Below are 23,834 nucleotides of genomic sequence, written 5' to 3' on the forward strand. Positions count from 1 at the left end.
GAAGCCTTGGGCAAGTTTCCTTACTCCACACGCCTAATAATAATAATCCCTCCAAAAACCAAAAACAATAATAAATTGGTCATTTTCAATCTACGACTGTTTGTGGGACATTGCTGTGCGCAATTGGCTGCCGCGTTCGCCCTCAAATATACAGTCAATTCACTTTACAGTATATTCTGTGACGCGCTTTGGGACGTCCTCCCGACGTGAAAAGCGCTATATCAAATGCAAGGATTATTATTATTATTAATAGCGTCACAGAACACACAGATAAGATGTCAATGTCCAACGTGCGCAAACGTAACCAAAGTTAAGAAAATAGTGTAAAAGTTCACCAAGCTAAAAAAGCACCAGCAACAAGCGCTTATGTTTTATTTAATTCTGTTTATTAATAGGTAAGTGAGCTCTCCTCTGGGGGAGAAATTGGCTCTGGATTTCTTGTCAAATTTGTCAACGGTCTTGAAAGAAAACAGGCTTCCAAATTAAAGCTGTATTTAAGAATTTGCCAAATTCTGGACACTCTGAAACACTACATAAATAGGGTAGGTCTAGACCCTCCTATCACTCCGATGCAAATGAATTTTTTTTAATATAAAAATTTACATTTTTAACTGCCATCTGCCGCAGCACTATTTAAAAAGAGAAGGGAGTTCCTCTATCCTGGTATCCAGGTCAACAATCCCCCAGATAAAATTGGTCACTCACTTCATTGCTGTTTGTGGGAGATTGGTTGCCGCATTTGCCTACAATATACACAGTCACTACACTTTACAGTAAGTTTTGTGAAGCGCTGTGAGACATTCTCTTTAGTGAAAGGCCCTGTATCAAATGTAAGTATCATTATTATGACTGAAGGGCATATGGTAACCATTGAAACATACCCGGATGGGAGAGAAAGTATCAAACACTTTCAGGAGGGGAGAGAAGAGAGGGAGAGAGAATGCAGTGGAGAAAAAACTGTCTGGAAAAAAAAGGCAAATAGTCCAAAAAAAAGACCCTTGGAAGATGTTAATTTGATTTTATCATGAGCAAAGATAATTCCACGCTCCACTTTCACTTTGTCACTAGAAACTACTGGGGATCAGGTTGATGTTGGAGGAAATCATTTGCTGTTATTTGAGACAAAGTTATTAATAGAAGTCTCGGCAAGTCAGAGTATTTCCTGAAAGAGCTCCGAGCTGCAGCTTCTTTGTGTTATTCACTGTTACTCTGAGAAGGAACACTCTGCAATGCTCGAAATCTCTGTGCTGGTTTCTGCACAGTTTGGGAAGTGTTCACTGGGAAAATCTAGTGAATCACATATGTTCCTTGACTCCTCTCCCCGCCAAAGACTCAGCAAAGTGAATCCCATGAAGCTCCTTGAGACGTCCTTCTTACATTATAAGGCACTAAATCAAATACAAGGATTATTGTTATTATATTATTAATAATAGGATTATTATAATAATTATAATATTATTTGACATAGCGTCTTGTCATGTCATCGGGATTAAATGTGTATTTTGTGGCTGAATGTGGCTGCCAGTTGCACACAGCAGTGAAGTGAATGACCAATTTTACTTGGATGACTGTTGGCTAGAATATTGGGAGAAACTCCCTTCCCTTTTTGAATAGTGCCATGGGATCTTTAACGTCCACTTGAACAGATAAAGTTTAACGTCGCATCTGAAGAATGGCACCCCGACAATGGAACCCTCCGCACGCCATCGCTGCATTGGAGTGTCAGCTTAGCTGATGTTATTCCAGGTCCCAATGTGGAGCTTGAACCCACAGCCTTCTGACTCAGAGGCGAGAGTGCTTTCACTGAACCCGGCTGACAAACAGTTATTTATCGTTTATCCAGCTGAGAAGTTTCTAGATTTATTAATAGTTTGCTGGTGTGGTGGCACTAAATTTGTCCTCAGAGTATTAGGAGGATGGGGAAACATCAGCAATTTACTTTGTGCGCTAGCAAATTGCCAGTCTTACAAGCGGAAGTAAAAGCAATAGAGACATCGACAATGAAATCGTATTAGTCTTATCTTTATAAATCACCTAAGTTGTACATTCACCCAAGTCCCATTTAGTTTTCCTATCAAAACCACTTAGATTTCTTTGCACTGCTCGTATAACTCACCTCCTAACTCACAATGCCACTCCATTACTCCTGCACTTACCGGCCTTCTTCTGTGTAAATTTCTATGGTTTCTTCAGTTCTATGGCTACCTCTCACTTCAATCTCATCACTTCCCTTTTTTGCTATCGACTGCCGGCTAATGAAATCCCTTTGCAATCGTCATTGACTTTAATACATTCCAGCAGAACAATTCCATAGAAACATTTCTAAAGCATTCTGATCATATCTGCAATTAATAAAATGGTAGAAAGGAAGGTGAGGGTGGGTTGGGGGGAGGAATAAAGCTTAGGAAAGGAATGTTCAACTGAGAAATGCAGAACTTCAAAGAGAAAGGGATATTTATCCTTCTGATAGCCCTCTGTGTCTCCGCACCTCATCTTATTGTGGGTAGCTTTAATAATAGCCAGAAGCATGAAAGTCCACCAAGGCTTTGGCTCTAAGATTATTGGGAAGAGATTCGCACCTGGGTCTGGATTTGTTCTATTTACGTAGCATTTTTGAGTGTGCAGCTCTTAACAAATTGTTGAGTTCAGTTTGGGCTTTGAAATCATTTTTTTTCTTCTTCTGTGGCTCTTAAAATAATTTACAGAAAACCCACTTCAAAATTAAAGGCTGTATAAAATTATAGGAATTTGCAAAATTCTGGTTGTTCTGAAATTCTACATAAATAGAGTAAATCTAGAGCCAGGTGGGATTTAAGATCGTGGGAACCTTCAGATAAATCTTAAATTAGCTCTAAATTTGGAAGAAATTTGGGAGAAAGTCCAGGAGATATCTGTGATGGCCATTGTTTTAAGTAATGGGACATCAAGGTCTAGTTTGCCTGTTCAGGTAGACATTAAAGATCCCATGACACTATTTGAGAAGATGAGATGATTTCTCCCAGTGTTCTGGCCAACAATCATCTATGTCATTCATCTTATGGCTGTTTGTGGGACATTGCTGTGTGCAAATTGGCGGCTGCATTTGCCTGCAAGTACATCATCACTACACTTTACAGTAAAATCCTTTGAGATATCTCCACGATGTGATAAGGCACTATATGATATGCAAGGATTATTATGTTATGGAGACCCAGGTGAAATTCCTCCTATTTGTTTTAAGAATACTAATCCTTGCATTTGATATAGCGCCTTACCATGTTGTTGAGATGTCTCAATGCACTTCACAAAATATACCATAAAGTGAATTGACTGTATATTTTGTGGGCGAAACATGGCAGACAATTGTGCATAGTAGTATCCCACAAGCAATCATAGATTGAGTGACCAAATTATTATTTATTCGTTTGTTCATTCATTTTTTTGAATGGATTATTACCACCAGAAAGTGATCCGCCAATCAACAAACAATAGGGTTCCTACTTTCTGCTAGGCAAACAGAGACTTGGGGAGTAAGGAAACTTGCCTAAGGTTTCTCCCTGCCCAGGAATCGAACCCTGGTCCTCTTGCTTGCGAGGCGAGTGCTCTAACCACAAAGGTACAGGACTCCATGCTACAGATCTTAGATGCGAAATCTAGGTGGAATTATAGCCATTTGGTGAAGTTTTGAGGTTTGCAAAGTTGGCAGCTTTAAACAGATTTTCTGAAATCTCAGAAGAAATGCAATCCAAACTGACCTTATCAAATTCTCGTAGAGTGTGAGTCTGCAGCGGGAGCCCCTTCTCCTTGGTATCCTTCAAAAGAGCTAACAGAGAAAAAAGAGAAGAGGAAACAGGCACTTAATACTGAAATAAATTAGTAATGATCAGTGTAAAATCATTCCAAAATCAAAAGAGTGCACACAAATAAAATATCATTGAGCTCCTCTTTATAATGATAATCCTTGCATTTGATATAGGATCTTAGGCCTTTGAGAATCCACAAAGCGCTTCAAAGAATAAACTGTAAAGTGGGTTGACTAAGTGCTCTGAGAAGCTATCCTGTGGAGGGTGCTACATAAGTGCAAGTTGTTGTTGTTTTTGTTGTGCATCTTGTGGGCGAAATGCGGCAGCCAGTTTGCACACAACGTTGTCTCACAAACAACGGCTTAATGTTTCATCCAAAGAACAGTCTTTGACTAAAATCTTTGTCCGCACAGAAAATGTTACAGTGTTACAGCAATGTTACAGTGCTGCTGAAATAAAAAATAGATATAGATTCCTGTGATGGACTTGGGTTCCAACAAACCACTACGACAGCATCTAAGACATCAGAGAAATGAGGTACAACGAATCCCTGTAGTGCACTATAAGCAATGATGTTGATGTTAAATCATCTTGTTTACTACGGACTGAACTGGTGTGCTCAGTAAGGCAACATATGAAATCACTGTTGTGCATAATATACTCTATCACTGCATGCGGTCACTTTCAGCCACGACGCCCCAAAACTCTGGAACCCTCTTCCTCTATCCCTCTGCCTTGCCCCATCCTGCCCTAGGTCACGCCTGAAGACTTTCCTCTTTGACCGTGCCTATGGTCACCTCCCCACTCCGCCCAGCTCGGCATTATGCTCCGCCACTGTGAAGCACTCTGGGATGCTATCCTGGGAGAGGGGTGCTATACAAATACAAGTTGTTGTTATTGTCATTGTCCATATAGAAATCTACAGAGTAACGGTTTAGATAATGCACCTATTTATGAAATCAAACCTTTCATTTAACGTAGCGCCTTTCATATCGGAAGGATATCTCTAAGCACTTCACACTCTATACTGAAAAGTGTAGTGAATGTATTTTGTAGAGTACGACAGCCAATTTGCGCACAAACAGCCATGAAGTGAGTGACCAATTTAATCTTAGAGATTGTTGGCCAGGATACCGGAATAAACTCTTTTCAAATATTGTCATGGGCTTTTTAAGACAGGACTTTGGTTTAATGCCTCATCTGAAGAACGGCACCTCCAATAATGCAGTATTGTATTCAATAACACAGTGACAGTGCTGATTTGGGGCTTAAACCCACAATGTGCTGAATTAGATGCAAGAGCCAGTCTGATACTACAAAAATGCACTAACTAAAATTATTGTGTTTAGAAGATAATTTTCAGATAAAGAGGTATATAAGCAGGTCAATGTGAACCAGAACTCAGTCACTCAATGGATCTACATATCCAGAGAGCTCATAGCACACAAAGGCCTAGTGACCCAAATGATAACTGCCTGGAGCAGACTAACCCAACTGGGACAGTTAGTCAATGGGTTGCAGCACTTGAAAACGTATCTTAAAATGGATCACTGCACAAAGAGAACATAAATTATTGCATTGAATGCAGATCCCAAACAGAATCGGAAACCCTTCATGCCAGTGCTGCAAGAGTACTGCATTGTTAGAGATGCTGTCCTTACTCAGATAATCGCTTTGATATGAATTTTGGTGAAAAGAACGCAGCATAATAGAGTTTGGCAAAACAAAACTTTCAATCAAATCGAGCACTTTGATAAGTCTCAATGAAGTGATAAGGCACTGCACCAAATACAAGGATTATTATAGAAAGCGTGCACTTACTTGTCACATCACTGTTGGTGGGTAGTCCTGTATCTTCAGTGAGGTAATTCCTACAACACATGGACAGACAGTGTCAAACCTCTTGTACTGCCTTGAATGGTACCAGTCAGTAACAAGGTGATCCATTCAGTCAGCAACATACTGTGTATCACAGACATTTCTTTGGTCAGTTTCAGGGATCTCAGTAACATGTGTATTTTCCTCAAGGCCAGTCCATACCACAGATCTCTTTAGACTGAGTAACCCGATGGGCTCATTTAATAACATTTTAGGAAAAACCTGAGCTGGGAGCTGTTATCAAAATGTTTGGGAACCACTGCTGTGAAGCGTTTCATTAAACTAATGACATGTCTTGTCTTGACTTGACCAACAAAACAGAGGGATGAAATTCCGGTTGGCATTCCGCACACTGACATAGTCACAATGTCAGCCTCCAATGGAATTTCCTACCCAATGTAACATCAAGTCCTGTAGCGTAGGAGTTAGCACAATCGGCCTCGCAAGCAAGAGGACCCTGGTTCGATTCCTGGGCTGGGTGAAACCTTAAGCAAGTTTCCTTTCTTCACACATATCTCCAGTCTTGACTATGCAAACACCCTGCTTGTCGGCCTTCCCAACTCCTCCCTCCACAGGCTGCAGATAATCCAGAACTCTGCAGCCTGTGTCCTCTCCTGCACCAAATTCCGTGACCCCATCTCCCCCACTCTCGCCCGACTCCATTGGCTCCCTATCCTTCAGAGGATCGAATTCAAGATCCTGGTCCTCACATACAAAGCCCTCCATGGCCTCGCCCCACCCTACCTCTGCGACCTCCTAACCCCCTACCAACCCGCCCACGCCCTCTACTCAGCCGGCTCTGGCCTGCTCCATGTCCCCTGACCCACCCGCCCCACCATTGGCGGAAAAGCCTTCAGTCACTCTGCCCCCAACCTCTGGAATTCCATCCCCCAGTCACTCCGCCTCGCCCTCTCCTTAGCCTCCTTCAAGTTCCGTCTCAAGACCTTCCTCTTCGACCATGCCATCGCCCCCCCCCCCCACCCCTTCCCCTCCCCTCCCTTCTCCCCTCCTGACCCAGCTGGGTCTGAAATGCTGTACTCTGTACAGCACCTTGGGACGTCCTCCCGACGTGAAAGGCGCTATACAAATGTAATCTTGTTGTTGTTGTTTATCAAGCAGTAAATAGAAACACAGTTGTAAATCAATTGGTGGATCACTTTCCAGGGGAAATAATCCTTCCCCGCCCCCCACCCCTAAAAATGTCACTCAATCCATGACTGTTTGTAGAACACCAGTGTGTGCAATTTGGCTGCCAGATTTTGCCCACAAAATACGCAGTCAATTCACTTTACAATATATTCTGTGAAGAAATTTGATATATTTCAGTCATGTGATAAGGCGCTATGATCAAAGGATTATTAATTTTTCATTATCAAAAAATCGCTAAACAGATCAAAATTTCCATGAATCCCTGACCGGAATTTTAGCCATCAGGATTATAAAAGTAAACCGAATGGTCAGGAATTTTTGACTTCCAAGCTGGAAATTCACAATGGATTCAAAGAACTATGTCGACAAGTGGGACCTTGGAATGATTTTTCATTGGTCTGAATGAGATTATAAACAGGATGCAGAATTGCAACAAAAATCCCAAAGCTCTCTATGAATCAGCTCTGCTGCACAGAGAACATAAGAAATTTATAGCACAGAAAAAGGCCATTTGGCTCATTGTATCGGTCCTGGCTCTTTGAGACAGCAATGCATTCTATCTGTTGTGTTCTCACAGCTCAAATGTAGAAATCGCTATTTTATTTTCAGACCTCAAAACATAATCCAACACAGCAAATTGGCTGTCAGCATCTCCTACAAATAATAATAATAATCCTTGGACTTCATACAGCATCTTTTCACGTAATTGAGATGTCTCAAAGTGCTTCACAGGATATACCGTAAAGTAGATTGACTGTGTATTTTGTGGCTAAAACACGAAAAACAGTTGCGCACCTCAAATACAAATGCACAACAACAACAACTTGGATTTATATAGCTCCCTCCATGCCGGACGGCGTCTCAGAGCACTTTACAGTAACGGATCCCGGGACCGAGCCAGGGTGAGAGTGGGTGGGGGGGAGGTGACCAAAGGCGCGGTCGAAAAGAAAGGTCTTCAGCAGAGACCTGAAAATGGGAAGGGAGGGAGCGAGACGAAGGGAGTGAGGAAGGCAGTTCCAGAGCCTCGGGGCATAGTGGCTGAAGGCATGGCCGCCGAGGGTGGAGCGGAGGACTCGGGGGATGAGGAGGAGGCCATACCCGGACGAACGAAGGCAACGTTGTGCTGAGGAGAGAGGAGGTCAGAGAGGTAGGGGGGTGCAGAGGAGTGCAGGGACTTGAATACGAGGGTGAGGATCTTGAAATTGATCCTCTCTGGGATAGGCAGCCAGTGCAGTCTGACAAGGACTGGGGTGATCGCGGGAGCGGAGTTTTGTGCGGGTGAGAATGTGGGCGGCAGAGTTCTGAATGAGTTGGATTTTATGGATGGTAGTGGATGGGAGACTGGCGAGGAGGGCGTTTGAATAGTCCAGCCGGGAGGTGACAAAGGCCTCACAGTAAAATCATGTTAAGCGCTTTGAGACATCTCGCAGGCGTAATAAAATGCTATATCAAATGTAAGAATGATTATTATCATTATTATGACAGACTGGATATCTCCCTCATAGTTAGCTCTCGTGATAAGCTGGCACCAGCAATGTGGGCCAAATGGCCTCATTCCCTGCGCTGTAATTTATACGCTCAAGAGAGACATGACATAGTACTAGGCTTGTGATTGTGCTTGTGAGCGGAAATCTCTGCCCAGACATGCAGGGTAATATAGCAGGATACGACTAACAGATTGCACTCTGAGGTAATGGGGCAGCCCAGGTGAAGTTCGATAACAACAACAACAAATTACGTTTATATAACACCTTTCATGTTGGAAGGACGCCCTAAATCGCTGCAACCTATGAGCTGGTTGAATTCCTATCTTCCACTTGATTGATGGAGGGAAGAGATGTATAATTATGAATGTGTCAAGTTGTCACATGTTATTTCCAACTGGTCCCACCCTGCTTATTGTGCAGTACACTGTCCTCGCGAGCTAAAACATGCTATAATGGGACATATGTTGGAGTGAATGAATCACCATACAACAGAGTACAATATCTGGTGGTTAAAGAGCCCACGGCACTATTCAAAACAGAGAAGGGAGTTTCTCTTGGTGTCTTGGCAAAGAATCCTCCAGATAAAAAATTGGTCACTCACTTCATGTGCTGTGGTGCAAATTCGCTGCTGTACTCACCTACTAAATTCAGTCACTACACTTCAAAGTAAATCCTGTGAAGACTTTGAGACCCCCCTTCGACACGAATGGTGCTATACCAATTGCAAGGATTACACAGTATTTAGGGGTTTCTTAATGACCGTATCTGTGTTATATCTCACCTTATGAAAATCAGTTATAACACTATCTATTTTATACCCCACCCTATAGGACTCAGTTACTCAGACCGTGTCATGCACCACTTTCATTGTGGAGCTCTGTGGTCAAGTTTCCATTTGAGTTTGTCCAAGATTCTCAGGTATACCTCTCATAACCTCCCAATAACACTCTCTGTAACAGCAAAACCCCATTAAATAAATGCCATCTCAGATGGATTACACATTTTATGACTTTGGGGGGTCGGAGGCTGCAACTAATCATTTTAATAGTTACTCCCTCCTCGCTGTCTGCTAAACTTACATCATAACTTACGCACATAACTGAGCCTTTACTGACCCAGTAAAAGCCGAATGTCACATAACGAATGCTCCAGCATGTTTATTTCTGATACAGTATAATAATAATAATAATAATCCTTGCATTTGACGCTTTTCACGTCGGGAGGACGTCCCAAAGCGCTTCACAGAACACACTGTAAAGTGAATTGACTGTATATTTGTGGCTGAACGCGGCAGCCAATTGCGCACAGCAATGTCCCACAAACAGTCGTAGATTGAAAATGATCAATTTATTATTGTTTTTGGTTTTGGAGGGATTATTATTAGGCTCTGTGTGGAGTAAGGAAACTTGCCCAAGGTTTCGCCCCCTGCCTGGAATTGAACTCAGGTCTCTCACTTGCAAAGCGAGTGCTCTAACCACTGAGCTACAGTATTCCTTTTCAATATATTGAGAGTACTACAGCATGCTGTATGAGAGAGTAATACAGTTGCAGTTTTAGTATCAGGGAGTTGCACAGCGAGATTCTGAAAGGCTAGATAACGTAGACCATGATAAACTGTTTTATCTTGTATTGAACAGTAGAACCAGAGGACAGGGCTTGCGATCGAAGGGGGTAAATTCAGAACAAATCTGCGGAGACACTAATTCAGTGAGCGAGTAGTAAACTTATGGAACAGGCTCCCTAGAGAGATGGTGGAAGTAGAAAATGTAGTTTGTTTAAAGAACAAATTAGACAGATTTCTGCTAGAAAACAATATCTCGGGATACAGTATATGGTTTGAGACACGACACGTCAAGCGACTGCCAAGATGGTGGAAGATGAACGAGATGGACCTTGATTTTTGTTCGCCTAGCAATTTCTTATGTTCTTATGAGTACCTTGCAAAAAGAAAACTAATGCGCTTTCTCTAAACAGGCAGAACCACAAGCAGGTGTACAATCATTCTTGCATTTGATGCAGTACCTTATCATGTTACTGAGAAATCTCAAAGCACTTCACAGATTATGCTGTAACGTGTAGTGACTGTGTAGTTTTGGGGGCGACGCAGCAGGCAATTTGCACACAGCAATGTCCCAAAACAGCCATGAAGTGACCAATTTTATTTGGGGGATTGTTGGCCAGGACACTGGGAGAGAGAAACACCCATCCCTATAGTCTCCCTTCTCTATATTCGTTAAATACTGTATATTAGAGGTTAGCAGTGATGGGGACGGTATCAGAGAAGGCATTTTGCATGATTCTATTTTAACCTGAGATCTAGAAGCAGAGTGAAGAGTGGTCAGTGTACTGGAGCACGTCAGCTACTATGACCAACTTATTTCATCGCTGATCTGAATGATCATAGGAATATAGGAATAGGAACAGGCCATTCAGCTCCTCAACTCCATTTCCCCCAAATCACTTACCTAGCAAAAATCTATGAACCTCAATCTTCAAAAATTCCCACCAGAGGGAATAGTTTATCTGTATCTACCCTATTAAATCCCTTTATTATTTTAAACGCCTCAATTAGATCACCCCTCAATCTTCTAACCTCAAGGGAATTGTTGCTGAATAGGGCTGCGGGAAAGACAGCACCCAGTTGGTTGTTTCATGTGGGTGTGAATCTCCTCCTCCCAGAGCTAACCTTTCATAACTCTTGAACAGCAAGTGTTAGCCACGTAAAGACAACACATCGCAAGCAAGCTTGGGAGGCCAAAGCAATGCTGAGTAAACAGATTAAGGCCGGTTTCATTTTCAAAGCAATTTAAGGGTTGCTGTCTGCAACAGTCAGCTGTTTGGCTTGGTGTTATTTTGGTCAGGTTGATGGATCAATAATTACTTGAAAGCTAGTGCCCTATAATAAGCCAAAGCACTGATACAAAAAGGAAGAATATATTGTAAAGTGGATTGATTGTATTTTGTGGGTGAAATGCGACGACCAATTGTGCACAGCAGTGTCCCACAAACAGTCATGGATTGAGTGACCAAAGGCACTGGAGCAAATGCCAGGATTATTAATCTCTTTTTGAATAATGTCATGGGATTTTCAACATCCACCTGAATAAACGAAGAGGAACCTCGGTGCAAAGTCTCACCCAGAGGACGGCACCTCCGGCAACGCGGTGCAACTCCCCAACACTGAATTGGTACGTCAATCTAATCTGTGAGCTCAAAGGCTCGACATGGGGCTTGAACCCACAACCCACACACTCAGAGGGGAGAGTGTGACTAACTGAGCCAGGCTGACAGCCTGTTGAAGAGCTTGAAGCTCCCTGTGCAATGAAGAACTTCAGTGAATGGCATTGAGGGAACAGTAGCCATCTGGGGGGAGGGGAAGGAGTCACCACTCTGTAGGATCATATCCCCCCCTGGCTTGCTACTGTCGATACCCAGATTTGATCTGATTTGTGCCTTGTTCAGATCAATAATGCTGATCGGCGTTCTGTCTGTCAGAAACTTCCGTTTAGTACTTACTGTGAAACATTACCAGGGCATTCACTGGGCACATTGCTTAGCTACTTACTCCCATGTGTCCGCTGAGTGCAACACAAAGAACAAGTGTCAGAGGAAGAGGCATATCAATTATTAAGACTCTGAGTGATATAAATGGTGAGAGTGGTTCAGCGCAGTGAACACTGCACCACACAGTCTTGGAGGATGAGCTAAATATCCATTTGGAACAGCTTCACACCGACAACCCCAGCAATGCACAAGGAATTTCACAATATACAGTGCAGCCGCCTTATAACACACTTCAGTAGGGATGAGCTTTCAACCACTTTGCCCCCTTTCACTGGAACTTTCTTCCTAATTAATTCCCTCTCCTCTTTCAAAACCCACCTCAAGAAAAAAACACTTTTTTGGCCACCTCCACCCTATCCCATCACTCTACCTCCCATCCATCTCGGACTCCCACCCCATCTCTGTAAAGCACTTTGAAATGTTGTCCAGCGTGAAAGGCGCTGTACAAATGCAATTTGATTTGCTGCTGTTGTATAACAGTGGGTTTGGTAACACAGTAGACCTGCGGAGTGAGCCTGATTGGCAACTTGATGAGGGAACGCCCTCCAGTGCCGAGGGGTACTTCAAGGTCAGCGGAATGTCAGGCAGCCCGAAAATGACCATGAAATAATGCACCCCGTTTATAACATGTTCATTTTAAGGACTCCCCCTCTTACCACATAATAAGAGGGCTGATCTCTCATCTCCCACACAGCAAGTGTCAGCCATGTGCAAGGCACCACAGGACAAAGAACTGGGGAAAGCAGAGAAATTTTATCTGACTGCGATCAGCACCTCCCCTTCAGGGACAGCAATAATCTATTCTCAGTCTCATAGTTTACATACACTGGGGTCTATTATACACTATGTGTAAACCATGTGTAAACAAAGGGATTTTGCATACCATGTGTAACCAATGGAATTGCAGGTGCCGCCAATTATGTAATTAACTCTCAAAGATCATTGATAACTTTGTTTCATTGGTTGCAAATTACATAATTAAGGGCGCTTACAGTTCCCTCTGTACATGTTGATTTACAAATGGTACACACTGTACCAGTATTTGCACATGGAACATAAAAGGCTCCTTTAACACGTCACAGAGGACACTTGAGTAACTCAAATCCAAGTAAAGGCAACAGTTATTTCACATTCTGCCCACCTACTCAATACAGTATAATACAAATTTGCATTTACTGTCTATATCGGCAGTTGGGCCTTCAGCCTCTCTGTCACCACTGTTTGGAATTCCATCCTACAGTCCCTTCTCGTCTCTCTCGCTTCCCTGCCTCCTTCAAGGCCCATCTCAAAACCCTCCTTTTCGATCACGCCTTTGGTCACCCTGCTACTCCTCCCCTCCCTACCCTCCACCACTCCTGATTCTGACACCCTGCTGGGGTCCAAATCTCTGACTGTCAAGCGCCTTGGGACGTCCTCCCAACATGAAAGGCGCTACATAAATGTAATTTGGTGTTGTTATGTTGCACCTTTCATGCCAGGATGACTTAATAATCTTGGCTTTGCACCTGAGCTGGGCATGGGATGGGAGTCATGGAGGATGATCAAAATTAATTAATACGTAGAACAGATACATGTAGCCGCATTTATAATAGTAATCCTTACACTTGAGTCTTTCATGTCAGGAGAACACCTCAAAAAGGTTTCACAGGATATACTGATGTAATGACCAATTGAATTTAGGGGATTGTTGGCCAGGATACTGGGAGAAACAGCCTTCTCTTTTCAAATAGTGCCATGGAATCTTTAACGTCCACCTGAACAGGAAGGCAGAACCTCAGTTTAATGTCTTATCCTTAGGATGGCACCTCCAACAATGCAGCACAACCCCCGGCATTGCATTGAAGTGTCAGCCAAGACAATTTGGATTTCAAGTCCCAGCATTCTGACTTCTTGGCAATAAGGTCAAAAGCAATCTTAACATATACTATATTACGCTGTAGTCTGCAATATTTGTGTTTGAATCCCTTGAGGCAGTCATTACCATATCTATTGCAGGTTAATATCTCTTGACTTTCCAGCACTCTGGTGAGCAGCTGTTGTAACCCAAAGGATCAAACAAACTCCCCACCCCCACATCATCCAAACATTTCTCCTGCGTCCTAATCCCCTCCTGTCACTGCCATTTGCACATCATTTGGAAAGTACAATAATTAAGAATGGTGCATTCAAGTAAATCAAATGCACGTGAAATGACACAGATACAAAATAATTTGCTTTCAGTTTTTTCCTTTACGTGTACTGATTTTTTCCCTGGGTATCCAGACTTGAGCTCACAGTCCAGGCTGACACTCCAGTTCAATGTTGGGGAAAGCACTGTATCATCACAGACGCTGTACTTCAGATGAGATGTAAAACTGAGGTCCCGTCTTTGCCTGTTCAGGTGGATGTTAAAGATCCCTCGCATGACTCGAAAAGAGAAAGAGTTTCTCCCTGTATCCTTCCCGAGAATCCTTCAATTCATTCACTTCATTGCTGTTTGTGGGCTGGTTTGCTGTGTGCAAATTGACAGCCATGCTTTGCATACAAATACACAATCACAACACATGACAACAAATACTCTGTGATGAGCTCTGAGACATTTCGATGTTACAGATGCTACATTGCTATTCCTCATGTGCTTATCTTCCTTGGGGGGGGAGGCAAAGGTGTGTGTGGGGGGTCTCCTTGGAGTTTAACTGGTTCCAAGGTGACTTGTTTAGCAACGGAATGTCAGAATCTAGCTCTCTGTGGCGGTCTCAGTAGTCTGGTTCCTGAGCCAGGCAAGTCCGCAGCAATCTATGGTACCGCTGATGACAGCACAGCCAACCTAGCCAGGTTCTTTGTCAGGACCTGGAAGGGGAATCATCCCAGCTCCTGTTAATCCTGCAAGCCCAAACCCTAACGGATAGTGTCCTAGCTGGACAAACATTGAGAAAGCTTGCCAGACCGTGATATCAACGATTATTGAACTATGGGCTACCATCAACCATGGACCCATTTCTGATGCCAAACCAAAACCATGTCTTGGTGATCTACAGCGCATAAAGCACCAGCATTTATTCTTGAAAATGCATTGATTCTAAAACATAGTACCAGGTTTGCACACAGTGGAGGCTTTGTGTCATTTCATACACTGAGTAACACCAGTGAGCTGGACGATTTCAACACGTCCATTCAAGGTGGAGTAAAACGGCTGCTGCAATGTCTCAATGTGATGGGGCTTCTGAATTTTCTGCACTCAAGCAAGAACCCAGGCCAGGCCAGGCCTCTGCTGTCAGCTGGTTCTTCCTGGTGAGTTATGGAGCAGGTCGGTGTAAATGTGATTTTGTGGTGCTGTGAAGCAAGGGACATCTTAAAAGGAAAAGTGTGAACATTCGCACCTCACAGTTAATGTTTACGTCTACAGAGAATAGGGCAACAAGCGACCAGTTGAAATCCAGCATTCTAATGTTCCAATTATAATAATCCTTCCATCTGATATTGCCTTTTAACACGTCGTTAAGAAGTCTCAAACCACTTCACAGAATATATTATGAAGCGTATTGACTGTATATTTTTGTCTCTTCATTGTCCTTTGGTGTATCAGTCTGTTTCAGCCCTCTCGTCTCTGAGTCAGGAGGTTGTGGGTTCAAGTCCCATGTCGGCACGTGGAATCACATAGTCTGAGCTGACATTCCATTGCAGTGCTCAGGGTGTTGCTTCATTGTTGGAGGTGCCATCCTTCAGACGTTAAACCGAGGTCCGATCTGCGTGTTCAGGTGGATGCTAAAGATCCGGTAGCACTATTTGAAAAGAGAAGGGAGTTTCTCCCAGTGTCCTGGCCAGTTATCCCCTAAATCAAGGGGATTAAACCTTTTGGGGTCAGCCAACAAAATAAACATTTTTATTTGAGTATTTCTTCATTTATGGCATAAACATTTCCCGAAGGTAAGTGTTAAATAGTTACTGAGCAAGTCACTTGAAGCAGAATGAAATGCAAGATATCCAAAATGTATGCTGTGTAGGGATTTGCTGTGAGAGGTCTATACTCCAGGAATAATAATATTCCTTGCATTTGATATCATCACGTCATTGAGACATCTCACAGCGCTTCACAGTCTATATTGTAAAGTAAATCAGCTGTGTATTTTGGGGGCGAAACGTGACAGCCAATTGTGCACAGCAGTGTCCCACAAATAGTCATGGATTGAGTGATCAAACATTTTTTTTGAGGGGATTATTATCCCCAGAATGCGATCCGATCGACTAACAACCAGTTGCCTACTTAGTGCTAGATAAACAAAGGCATGTGGACTGAGGAAACTTGCCTAAAGTTTTGCCCAGCCCGGGAATTGAACCTGGGTCCTCTCACTTGCGAGGTAACCACTCTAACCTCTAGCTACAGTAATGCGACAGTAGTGTCCAACACAATAAAGGTGCAGATTTCCCACTTGTTCTTTGTAACATTAGAAACAGCATTGCGTTTTTTTCAGAAAGCCATCCAGGAATCAAGTGAAGGGTGTGTCAGAGACAATAAAAAGCAGCAAGGACACTGGAGAACATTAAAGACTATTATTTTTATTATTATTATTATAATCTAGCTTTTGTCAGAAAAACATCACAAGCTTCTCTCTCCAGCCTTTCAACTCCCTCCCATTGCAGTACCTTTAATTAACTCCCTCCCATCGCAGTATGTTCAGTTAACTACGAACCAGTGCAGGAAGTCAGAGGGTGACTACAAAAGTGCCACAGACAGCCAGAGTGAGTCTTCAGATAAGATTGGTCATTCACTTCCTGTTTGAGGGGCATTGATTGTGAATATTGATTGCTATGACCATCTTCAATATAAACAAATACTACACTTCAGGGTAAAAATCCTGTGAGGCATGTTGAGACGTTTCAATGACACCATAACAGTAAATATTTCAGTTTTTATGTCAAATGTATTAGTTGTCGTGTTGGTTCCCGATGGTACATTATTAATGGCCTCACTCTCTATAACTGTGGTAGTGCGTATGTGCTCAATATAATCGACAGAACTCTAAATTAAATATGAATTAAGTAGAGAGTGGCACGGTATAAGTTTGGATGGATCCCCAAAACAGGGCAACCATTAAGACCATCCGCCTGGCTCAGTTGGTAGCACCCTTGCCTCTGCATCAGAAGGTTTTGGGTAAAAGCCCATATCAGGGCTTTGAGTGCACACACTCCAATGCAGAGCTGAGGGAGCACTTTATTTCTGGAGGTGCTGTCATTTGGATGAGACGTTAAACTGATGTCCCGTCCTGTTCAGTTGGACGTTAAAGATCACACTGCACTATTTGAAAAGAGGAGAGAGTTTTACCCAATGTCCTGACCAATAGCCCCCCAGATAAAATTGATCACTCAATTGTTTCATGGCTGTTTGTGGGACATTGCTGTTGTTGGTTACCTCTTTCTCCTATAGATGTTTCAACAGCAAGGTAATGCGCTGTACCAAATGCAATCTGATGTAGCACCTTAACATATTATTATTATTAGTGTAGTAGCAGTTTTATCAAGAAATAAAGGGTTGATGCCTGGTAAATGCTGTTTTGTAGAAGTTAATGGCAGTGTGAGGGTGCAGTGTGTGTTTGTGTTAGTGACAGTGTGAGGGTGCAGTGTGTGTGTTAATCACAGTGTGAGGGTAGTGTGTGTGTGTGTGTTAATGACAATGTGAGGATACAGTGTGTGTGTGTATTAATCACAGTGTGAGGGTACAGTGTATGTGTGTGTTAATGACAATGTGAGGGTACAGTGTGTGTGTGTTAATGACAATGTAAGGGTACAATATGTGTGTGTGTTAATCACAGTGTGAGTGTACAGTGTGTTTGTGTGTTAATGACAATGTGAAGGTACAGTGTGTGTGTGTGTTAATGACTATGTGAGGGTACAGTGTGTGTGTGTTAATGACAGTGTGATGGTACAGTGTGTGTGTGTTAATGACAGTGTGAGGGTACAGTGTGTGTGTGTTAATGACAGTGTGAGGGTACAGTGTGTGTGTGTGTGAATGACAGTGTGAGGGTACAGTGTGTGTGTGTTAATGACAGTGTGAGGATACAGTGTGTGTGTGTGTTAATGACAGTGTGAGGGTACAGTGTGTGTGTGTGTGTGTTACTGACAGTGTGAGGGTGCAGTGTGCATGTCTTCATGACAGTGTGAGGATGGAGTGAGTATGTGTGTGGTTGTTAGTGACAGTGTGTAGGGTGACAGTGTCTGAGCTGATAGCAGGTTAAAATCATACACAATAAGCGTTAAACATATACAGTAAGTGTTAATCTAGAAATGGGAAAGGGACAGGCTGACTCCTTGGCACACTGGGCGATTCATGATCACACACTCTTCGCCTGGCTCTGGAATCTTTTGGTGAGCAAATATTTACCCTTTGCTTTCATTAGCAGGCAGCAGTTAAAGCATCAAGTCAATGAGTTGGAACAGTAACTTACTCAGCTGTTTGCAAGCAGCACAGCTCCTTTAAAGAGGAAGCTGTTATATAAAAAATAATCAATTTCTACCAATCTTTTACCAAACATGGCCAGCGAGAGTGGTTGACATGCTATATGTTTTGACGCCAGTCTGCATTGCTAAACAGAATGTGTAGAGGAGAACCCACCAATCCCCAGTAACTCTGTCTACCCGACGGATCACATCCATTTCAATTTCCACGCAGGCAGCAACTCTGTCTTCTTTCAGGCCCAAGTATCCTTATACTACTACTAATAATAATCCTTGCATTTGACATTAGTGATTTATTATGTGGTTGAGATGTCTCAATGCGCTTCACAGAATATACTGTAAAGTGAATTGACTGAGTATTTTGTGGGCGAAATGCAGTAGCCAAACAGTGATGAATTAAGTGACCAAATTATTATTATTTTTTAAAAAAAATTGGAAGGATTATTAACCCCAGAAAGTGATCCACCAATCGACTAAAGGCCGGGTTCCTACTTAATTCTAGGTAAACCGAGGCGTGTGGAGTAAGGAAGCTTGCTGAAGGTTGCACCTTGCCCAGGAATCAAACCCAATATGCTTCAGGGCTCTACTCTGTGTCTGTGTGTCTATATGCATGTGTGTGTCTATGTGTCTGCGTGCCTGCGTGCCTATGTGTGTGTCGATGTAGTATCCATGTAAATGTGTGTCTGTGTGTATATGTGGTGTGTGTGTGTGTGTGGATTGTGTTTGGAAAAGAATCATATCAATCATTAAAGCGATTAACAAGAATTTACTGGGAGAGAATCCTGTTAGAGTCAGGGGAGATTTCGGTGCTTTTGTCTTGTGATCAGATTGTGTGGTAAATCAGATCACTGGAGTTAAACAATCCTCAGTGTCCATCAGAGATACTGTCTGATCTGATTCCCCAACATCTGATTTCCTGTTGTATCCACGATGACGGCGCTTTAAAAACACATCAGACACTTTCCAACTCGCATCACAGGGATCGCAACACAGGGACCTTTAGGACCCAAAGGAAGTTTTCCCTTTAAATCTATGAGACACATTGCTCCCACGTAAAGGAACATGTAATCTCCCAGAGACAGAGATTCTCAATACAGAGCAAAGCAGAGACCCTCAACACAGGGCAATATAGAGACCCTCAATACAGGGCAATATAGAGACCCTCAACACAGGGCAATATAGAGACCCTCAACACAGGGCAATATAGAGACCCTCAACACAGGGCAATATAGAGACCCTCAATACAGGGCAATATAGAGACCCTCAACACAGGGCAATATAGAGACCTTCAACACAGGGCAATATAGAGACCCTCAACACAGGGCAATATAGAGACCCTCAATACAGGGCAATATAGAGACCCTCAACACAGGGCAATATAGAGACCCTCAACACAGGGCAATATAGAGACCCTCAATACAGGGCAATATAGAGACCCTCAACACAGGGCAATATAGAGACCCTCAACACAGGGCAATATGGAGACCCTCAACACAGGGCAATATGGAGACCCTCAACACAGGGCAATATGGAGACCCTCAACACAGGGCAATATGGAGACCCTCAACACAGGGCAATATAGAGACCCTCAACACAGGGCAATATGGAGACCCTCAACACAGGGCAATATAGAGACCCTCAACACAGGGCAATATAGAGACCCTCAACACAGGGCAATATAGAGACCCTCAACACAGGGCAATATAGAGACCCTCAATACAATAAAGAGCTAAACAGAGGCAAGTGGGGGGATTGAGAGACCCATCAACACAGGGGTTAGACAGAAATCCTCAATGAAGGGCTCAACAGCCAAGAGATGTGTGGAAACTCCAAACCAGAGGCTGAAATCACAGTTTGTGATATAATGATGAAGAGGGTTTCACCATTTCCCAACACAGTGAGGAGGGGGAGCTCCCAATCCAGCAAAGACAACCCTCCCCCCCCCCCCCCCACACACACACACTTCCCCAAACCCACGCCAACCTTGTCCCCCCCCCCGTCCCCCCCACTGCGTTATTTCCCCAGGAAAGGCTTACCTTGCGTCACTGCATTTCCAGGTTTGATCCCGTTTCCAGCCCCAATCCATCCCCCGGCACAGGCTGCCAGAGCCGCCCAGAGAGATGCTCTAATCCATCCGGAGCCCTGGGCAGAGGGCGAGACACCGAGAATGCATCGCTGTCACTGGCACAGAGACACTGCGTGTGTGTGGTGTGTGTGTGTGAGTGATTCTGTAACCCTGTGTGTGTATTCCCTGTGTGTGTGTGTGTGTGTGTGTATTCCCTGTGTATGTGGTGTATATATATCCCAGCGTGTGAGAGTGTGTGTGTATGTATGTATTCCTGTGTGTGTGTGTGTGTGTATCTCTATCCCTGTGCGTGAGTGTGTGTGTGTGTCTCTATCCCTATGTGTGTGTGTGTGTACCTCTATCCCCTTGTATGTGTCAGTGTCCCTGTGTGTGAGTGTGTGTGAGTGAGTGTGTATCCCTATATCTATATTCTTGTGTGTGTATCCTTGTATGCGTGTATCTGTATTCCTTGTGTGTGTGTGTTCTTGTATCCTTGAGTGTGAATATATCTGTATCCCTGTGCATATATATATATATATATATATATCTATGCCTGTGTGTGTGTGTGTGTGTCACTGTGTGTGTGTCCCTGTGTGTGTGTCCCTGTATCCCTGTGTGTGCAGCTGTCAACACGACTGTACAGACACACACACACGCAGATCTCCCGTGTCCTCAGGCTCCAGCCCCCTCTGTTAATTATACATGAGGCAATGATCTGCCTAAGCAAATGTTTTAGCAATGACACTGCCAGGTGAGAGAGAGATGGATCACTCTGCCTCTGCGTGTCATCCGAAGGCTCGGCGGTCTACCCAATAGGATATCAAGCAAATCCTTTCACAGCTGTTGCAGCTGCAGAAATCTGAGAGGTTTGAGACAGGAGTCTTTTAATAATAATAATAATAATAATAATAATAATAATAATAATCCTTGCATTTGATATTGCGCTTTTCAAGGACGTCCCAAAGCGCTTCACAGAACACACTGTAAAGTGAATTGACTGTATATTTGTGGGCGAACGCGGCAGCCAATTGCGCACAGCAATGTCCCACAAACAGTCGTAGATTGAAAATGAGCAACCTTTATTATTGTTTATGGTTTTTGGAGGGATTATTATTAGGCTCTGTGTGGAGTAAGGAAACTTGCCCAAGGTTTCGCCCTCTGCCTGGAATTGAACTCAGGTCTCTCGCTTGCAAAGCGAGTGCTCTAACCACTGAGCTACAGGACTCCACAGGACTTTAGAAGTTCCCTCACAATTTCGAATTATTGCAATGCTCACTGGAGAGATTTGTAACAATAACAATACTAATAACAACAAATTACATTCGTTGATGCGCCTTTCATGTCGGGAGGACGTCCTGAGGCCCTGGGAGAAGAGGAGACTGGTGTTGTCCTTGGCCTCCAAAGATTACCTTGGAGTGGAAGGACGATTCAGCGGAGGCGAAGGTCAAGCGATAGGCTTGGATGAGTTCCAACCGGATCTGCCGCTGGACAGTTAGGTTGGATTTGAGCCAGGTGCATTCGGCGGCGTGCACCTGTGTCTTGAGTGAGCGGAGGTAGCTGGTGTGCCAGGTGTGCCAATAATAAAATTGGTCACGCACTCTATAGCTGATTGTGGGCATAAATTGCCACATTCACCTGCAAATACATAGTTACTACACTTTAAGGGAGACTCTATGGGCATTTGGTTTCGTGAATTAGGAAACAGATGTGTGCCACAGCCTGGAGCAGTGGTAGTGTTCTCGCCTCTGAGTCAGAAGGTTGCGGGTTCAAACCCCCCATCGGATCTTGGAACTCATATATTCTAAACTGACACTCCAGTGCAGTGCTGGGGTTGTGTTGCATTTGTCAGGTTATTTGTGAATAGTCTTAGTAACAGTCCCAATTGCACCAATAATTATGATTAGTATTATTAGGTCCCTGACTTACTGCACCATCTCACTCTATCCCTAAGCAAGGTATCCTTGTCCTGGGACTGACCACGAGCTCTGCATTACTCGTCTTTTTTTTAATGAGGGTGAAGGGCGAGCTTTGGATTAAACCATACTCTGAGCTGACAGGTCTGCTTTAATAGGATTGGTATGCCCTAACCCCAATTCATAGTCACTGCGCTGTGCTGCCACTCCCAGTACATATCTTGTACAGGCATGTTACATGCTGCCTCCAACAAACCAGTACGCAGATAATGGATACACTTTCATGCGTTATGTCATGCCCAGCTGTAAAGCAGTTTGAAGAGGGGGGAAGTTGATTTATTTCCTCATTTCTGCTCTCAATTGAATTGGCTGATGGAGAGGGTAGGGAGAGGGCAGGAAGAGGGAATGGAGGGGTAGCCATGGGTAGAGTTGAAGAGAATTCAGAGGAAGTACATGTTCATAACTCTGAAGTCAGGTCATTTTTTCATGATGTTGCTAAAGGGACAATCATGTGAATGGCTCTTTGATCACATTAATAATTATTCCTTGAGAGCTCTTGGCCCATCCATGGACTGTCCAAATGACAACAAAAACTTGTATTTATATAGCGCTCTTCAAGCGGAGTACCGTCTCTGAGAGCTCCAAAGAGATTGAAGGAATCGTGTTCCATGTACTGGTAGTGGCAGTACAGCACAGTGAGTGTGCATTGGGGTTAGGGCACATGTGGAGTCCTGGTTAGAGCACTTGTCCCTTGCAAGCGAGGGAACCTGAGTGCAATTCCCGGGCCGGATGCGACGTTAGGCAAGTTTCCTTACACTTTGACTTTGAGCTCACATAGTCTAGAGCCCCTGAGCAATGCAGTGTTGGGGGTGTGCTTATTCTCGGAGGTGCCGTCCTTCGGATGAGACATGAAACCAGTGCTGTCTGCTTGTTCAGGTGGACGTTTAGGATCCCACGGTTCTATTCAAAAAGAGAAGGGAGTTTCTCCCAGTGTCTTGACCAACAATCTTTCCCCTCCCAGATAAAATAGGTCATTCCCTTTATGGCTTGGCTGCTGCATTCGCCTACAAAATGTACAATGACTACACTTCACAGAAAATCCCATGAAGTGCTTTGAGATGTACTCGGGATGAGGAAACCAACTGAGGCAGACTGACGACGATCTGAACCTCTGACCTCTGGTTAGATTTCAAACACTCAACAGCGTGATCTACTGGACTGTTTGATGGGATTCAGGTCCAACCTCCGACCATCTGGCTCCTCACTCCCATAGGGATTGCTTCTATTCCTTTGTTTTCTGCTAAGCTGCCCCATTCGAATCAGCATGTCACATGCGTAGCTGCATTACAACTAGATTGCTTTGAAAATAAATGTATCAAATTATCATACATCCTTCAGAGGAGGGGTGGGGTTGAGGAAACGAGAGGCCAAATGGGCCTGGACTGCTCCTAAAGATACATCTTGATGAGTGTGAATTATCCATTCTCCATTTATGCCCCTACACCAAACATTTCATCTCTATGACATATCAGGGGTCTAACTTGCTTGGACAAATTTTTGTATA

At 43.6% G+C, this 23,834-nt stretch overlaps 1 protein-coding gene across 1 annotated transcript in view; it reads right to left on the bottom strand.

The window, feature by feature from the left end:
- The window catches only part of pde4dip (phosphodiesterase 4D interacting protein), a 131,402-nt gene extending 110,856 nt beyond the window's left edge, over positions 1-20,546 (bottom strand). The window contains exons 1-3 of the mRNA XM_007895548.2: positions 20,329-20,546; positions 5,604-5,653; positions 3,735-3,802 (exon numbers count right to left, since the gene is read on the bottom strand). Coding sequence (XP_007893739.2) covers positions 3,735-3,802; positions 5,604-5,653; positions 20,329-20,378 — 168 coding nt within the window. The 5' untranslated portion in view covers positions 20,379-20,546. The remainder of the gene's footprint in view (positions 1-3,734; positions 3,803-5,603; positions 5,654-20,328) is intronic.
- Positions 20,547-23,834: the final 3,288 nt, after the last annotated feature.

The sequence above is a fragment of the Callorhinchus milii genome, unplaced genomic scaffold (assembly GCF_018977255.1).
Source record: "Callorhinchus milii isolate IMCB2004 unplaced genomic scaffold, IMCB_Cmil_1.0 Scaffold5, whole genome shotgun sequence".
Classification (NCBI taxonomy): domain Eukaryota; kingdom Metazoa; phylum Chordata; class Chondrichthyes; order Chimaeriformes; family Callorhinchidae; genus Callorhinchus; species Callorhinchus milii.